This window comes from Pelmatolapia mariae, linkage group LG16_19 (assembly GCF_036321145.2).
Source record: "Pelmatolapia mariae isolate MD_Pm_ZW linkage group LG16_19, Pm_UMD_F_2, whole genome shotgun sequence".
NCBI classification, from domain to species: Eukaryota; Metazoa; Chordata; class Actinopteri; order Cichliformes; family Cichlidae; genus Pelmatolapia; species Pelmatolapia mariae.
In genome coordinates, this window is record NC_086241.1 from 15,363,757 (window position 1) to 15,368,742 (window position 4,986).

General features: G+C 40.8%; 1 protein-coding gene across 1 annotated transcript; it reads left to right on the forward strand.

Moving 5' to 3' along the window:
- Positions 1 to 233: 233 nt before the first annotated feature.
- tbr1b (T-box brain transcription factor 1b) lies at positions 234 to 4,986 on the forward strand. The gene is made up of 6 exons (XM_063498723.1): positions 234 to 925; positions 1,221 to 1,375; positions 1,581 to 1,702; positions 1,988 to 2,146; positions 2,528 to 2,589; positions 3,440 to 4,986. Exons 1-6 carry the CDS (start codon positions 234 to 236, stop codon positions 4,281 to 4,283), a joined length of 2,034 nt encoding a protein of 677 aa, XP_063354793.1. The 3' UTR covers positions 4,284 to 4,986.

Genomic DNA, 4,986 nt, shown 5'->3' on the forward strand with positions numbered 1-4,986 from the left:
CTGTCTAATTAAATTACAGCCCTGAGTTAACCAATCGCAGTACTTGTTTCATTAGCAAAGCAGCGAGAGTGATGGAAAGAAAATCCTTCCTGATTGCAGGATGGTGTCAATTGGCTAATTTGCTGCCTTCCGTACCTCAAGTCATCGTAAGGCGTTTCGTAGTGTTAGATTAGGAAAGGCGTGTGCAAAAGCTTGTGATATAGGTTGAGCTAATAGTAGCTTCCTATTGAGCTATGCAGGTCGAGAATTGCATCTCGCCGGCGAGTGATCTCTCCAAGAAATTTATGAATGTGGGCAGTGGCTTTTCGAGCTCCAATGGATCAGAGCTTTCGTTGCAGGACCATCCTATTATATCTGCAAGTGACAACCTGGAGAGAAGTTCACCTCTGAAAAAAAACTCCAGGGAGATGACGAATCAGTCAGAGGCAGACAATTTTCCCGACTCCAAGGACGCATCAGGGGACGTCCAGAGGGGCAAACTCTCTCCTGATCTTCACGGAGTCTCTGACATCCGTCATAATTTCGATGGATCTGCAGGAGAAAGGTGCATCTTTTCTCCATCTACCCAGCCGCAGTCAGTCTCAGCAGCTCCCAGTGCCATGTTCCCTTACCCGAGCCAGCATGGACCAGCGCACCCGGCTTTTTCTATTGGAAGTCCCAGCCGATACATGGCACATCATCCGGTCATAACCAATGGAGCTTACAACAGCCTTTTAACCAACACTTCTCCTCAAGGCTACCCGACAGCGGGTTACCCTTACGCGCAACAGTATGGACACACATACCAAGGAGGTGCTTTTTACCAGTTCTCCTCAGCGCAAGCAGGACTGGTTCCGGGGAAAGCGCAGGTATATCTGTGCAACAGGGCCCTGTGGCTGAAGTTTCACAGACACCAAACAGAGATGATCATCACAAAGCAAGGACGGTAAGTACGCGCACTCGCTTATTTTTTAGAGGCATGCAACAATATTCGATATTTGTTTGTGTCACTGGAACAGTTTTAGATCGAAGTTTAAATGGGCGCGTATTAAGATCATTTAATTTTATTTCCCTGAAAAAACTAAAAAATAATAAAAGGGATAATGAACTTTGTATCACACCAAGGCAAGCTCATTAATAACAAACAAAGAAATAAAACAAAAACTAAATAAAGACGCAAAATGAAAAATGAGAAAAAAATAGAGACATTTTCTAAGCCTGTGTTTCTTTTTTCCCCGCAGACGAATGTTTCCATTTTTAAGCTTCAACATTTCTGGCCTTGACCCAACTGCCCACTACAATATATTTGTGGATGTAATACTCGCCGATCCAAATCACTGGCGATTTCAAGGAGGAAAGTGGGTGCCTTGCGGAAAAGCAGACACGAATGTCATAGGTATCACATCTGCGCTTTGTAACGATTACATTTACTCGACAGTTTGATTTTGAGAACATGGTAAAAAAAGTGTTTTGTTTTGTTTTGTTTTTATACATATAACTAAAATATGTGGTAAAAATTGTGAATGAAAATGTGTAAGGAATTTGTTTCTAAATAGTGACATATATTTTTATTTGCCTATTTTTTTTCTTATTTTTATTAGGCAATAGGGTTTACATGCACCCGGATTCGCCAAATACCGGTGCGCACTGGATGCGTCAAGAAATATCATTTGGAAAGCTAAAGCTCACAAACAACAAAGGTGCCTCCAACAACACGGGGCAGGTAACAATGTGATAAGAAATGTCTGAATGATATAAATATATATTTATATTTAGTACGAGCTGGAAACTGAAATGTTTATCTTTTCTTTTTTATTCATCTCATCCCCTGATTATTATTTTTAGATGTGTCGTTTTGCTTTGTCTGTGTCATTTAATTCGAAACAATAGTCGTGTGTGTCATTATAATAAACACGAAATATGAATACACAATGGTGCTAAATTAGTTTATTTTTCTTCCAAACTTTGAAATTCAAAGTCTGACAAACGTCTTTAATTGGATCTCCAGATGGTGGTTCTCCAGTCTCTCCACAAGTACCAGCCCAGGCTCCATGTGGTGGAAGTAAACGAGGATGGGACAGAAGACACCAACCAGCCAGGAAGAGTCCAGACTTTCACCTTCTCGGAAACGCAATTCATCGCTGTCACAGCTTACCAGAATACCGATGTAAGACCACTTAATATCTGACACAACACTGGAAATGTCACCAGACACCAATCGCACAGCAGCATTTACACTTTGAACATTAGCCTGTTGAAAGACGATTCAAAATATCGGGAATTCTGCAATTTATATATATATATATACTTAAAAAAAATCTCTAAACAAAGTAGTACAGTAAAGTTTTAATACAAATACAATTTTTTTAACCTAAATCTTAAAGCAAGACGCACACTGGGATAAATCATTTCCTGTTGACAAAGAAATTTTCGCGTAAAAACAAAGAACAAAATTAAACGAATTGTTAATATTATTTGCATTTATGCTGCACTGCGCTAAACGTCTGGAACACACCTTATGGATCCTTCTATGCATTTTCCCCCACAGATTACGCAACTGAAAATTGATCACAATCCGTTCGCTAAAGGATTTCGGGACAACTATGACACGTAAGATCGTCTCTCTTTCTCTCTTTTTCCTTCCTTCAAAAATATCTTCTTTGTATTTGGTTGTAATTTATGTGTGTGTGTGTGTGTGTGTGTGTATCTTTTTATGCTTCTGTAGTTTTAATTAGAAACTATAATAGCCACTTAGCTTGGGTTTTTTCTTTGCAAAAATTTAATTTATGTATTGATAATTCTGCTGAAAATTCGTTGTATTGCTTTTGAAGTTGGAAGGAGTTCGCATGATAAATAAAATATGTACTTTTACTGGGAAAATTAAGCGAACATTGGATTAATAATAACATTTCTGACTGCAAATGAAGCAATGCGGGTTTTTTTTTATCATAACAAACACATATGCACTTGTTCGCGTGTAATAAATGTGCGCAATTGCGTCCAGAGCTCGTAACTGTACCGATTCATTGTATGTATGACAAGGTTCCTCCTTTATTTGATTCGAGCTTGTTTTTCATTGTAAATGAAATGCGTACTAATGAGTGACGAGAAAATGAAACTGAAAATCATACTCGAAACAACGGAAATAACTACACGATAACTGAGAAAGCAAGTCTGATCTATTTGACGACGTTTTCTTTGTACTGTGTAAGGTAGCCGGCGTATTTCGAGCTTGGATCTAGACTGGGATGGTTTTGCAGATGTTTTCGAACCCTGCAGTTATCTCACCTTCAGAAAGAATAGTAATGAAAAAAAAACCTTTCCTCCTGTCTACTAAACTGCTACATTACTGAAACAGAGAGGCCCCGTTGACCTTAATTTGTTTAATGTTCTGAGAACAGACTACAACACACTGTTTAGTTTCTGAATTGTTTCTCTGTTTTTCTCTCCATCTTTTCAGTGTCTACACAGGCTGCGACATTGACCGCCTAACTCCATCACCGGGTGACTCTCCGCGTTCACAGATCGTGCCGGGTGCGAGATATGCCATGCCTAGCTCTTTCCTGCAGGACCAATTTGTCAGCACTTATGCCAAATCTCGCTTTCACCCTGGCGTGGGGACTGGGCCTGGCACGGAGCGCAGCGTCCCACTCGGCAACAGCTTGCTATCCCCGCAGCAAACCGAGGAGCCCAGTGTTGCTACCCCCCCGCAGCGATGGTTTGTCACCCCTGCCAACAACCGACTGGACTTTGCTGCCTCGGCATACGACGCCGCTGATTTTGCCGGTAACGCGGCCACCTTACTGTCCTACGCAGCGGCCGGAGTGAAGGCTCTTCCCCTGCCGACTGCAGGCTGCTCCAACCGGCCTCTTGGCTATTACGCAGACCCGTCTGGCTGGGGAGGACGCACGCCGCCGCAGTATTGTGGTGTAAATAGTAAATCCAGCTCGGTCTTTTCCTGCTGGCCCACTAACACCATCGGTGGCAGAACAGGCACTAGCTACCTGTCCGAGGAGGGAGACTCCATCACCACAGAGAGATCACCCATCGGCGGCTCAGAGGAGACCAAACCTAAAGACATGACGTCTGAGTCGAGCTGGATTGAGACGCCGTCCTCCATCAAATCCATCGATTCGAGCGATTCTGGTATCTTTGAACAGGCCAAGCGGAGAAGGATCTCACCTTCTGCAACACCGGTTTCAGAGACAGTGTCCCCGTTAAAGTCTGAGCTGCTGACACCGAGAGAGTGTGAGAAAAACTGCACAAAGGACATTGGTTATTACAGTTTCTATCCTCACAGTTAAAACAAAGCACAGTCTATCTATCTATCTATCTATCTATCTATCTATCTATCTATCTATCTATCTATCTATCTATCTATCTATCTATCTATCTATCTATCTATCTATCTATCTACAGGTTAATCAATAAAAAGTATAAAAGGACTGACATTCACAGTTAATGGCCAAAGTGTAAATTCTTCAACTACAGTTTTGCCATAATTCTGGCGCCTTGTTTCCACACTGTTAAGTCAGAAAACACTGTAATTATGAATATAATGTACATAATACTGAACATTTTGGTGATAGTGACTGAATGTACACAGAACAGATAAATGATTCAAAAGTAGTTGTTTAAAAAAAAGAAAGAAAAGCGGAGCCTCTTCTGTTAAGTAGCCTACACTGTTAGAATTAAAGATATTGAGCATCTGTACATAAATAATGTTCTTGTGTAGCATATACTGGCACAATAATCCTTGTCAGTGACAAAAAATATGTATTTTGTACTTTATCAAAGCAGTAGGCTACCAGAGGTTTAAATGACGTTACCGATCACTGCTACATTCATAATACATGTGGTGAAAGAAATCATAAATGTTGATAATGTAGACTTAGGGTCTTTTATTTACGTATGTTTTATTTGTACTTAATTTAGCCGGTCATTTTTTTTTCATAGCCTCCATGCTATGCTGTTGTGAAATTCTTCGTATCTGCTGTAATGTGACTG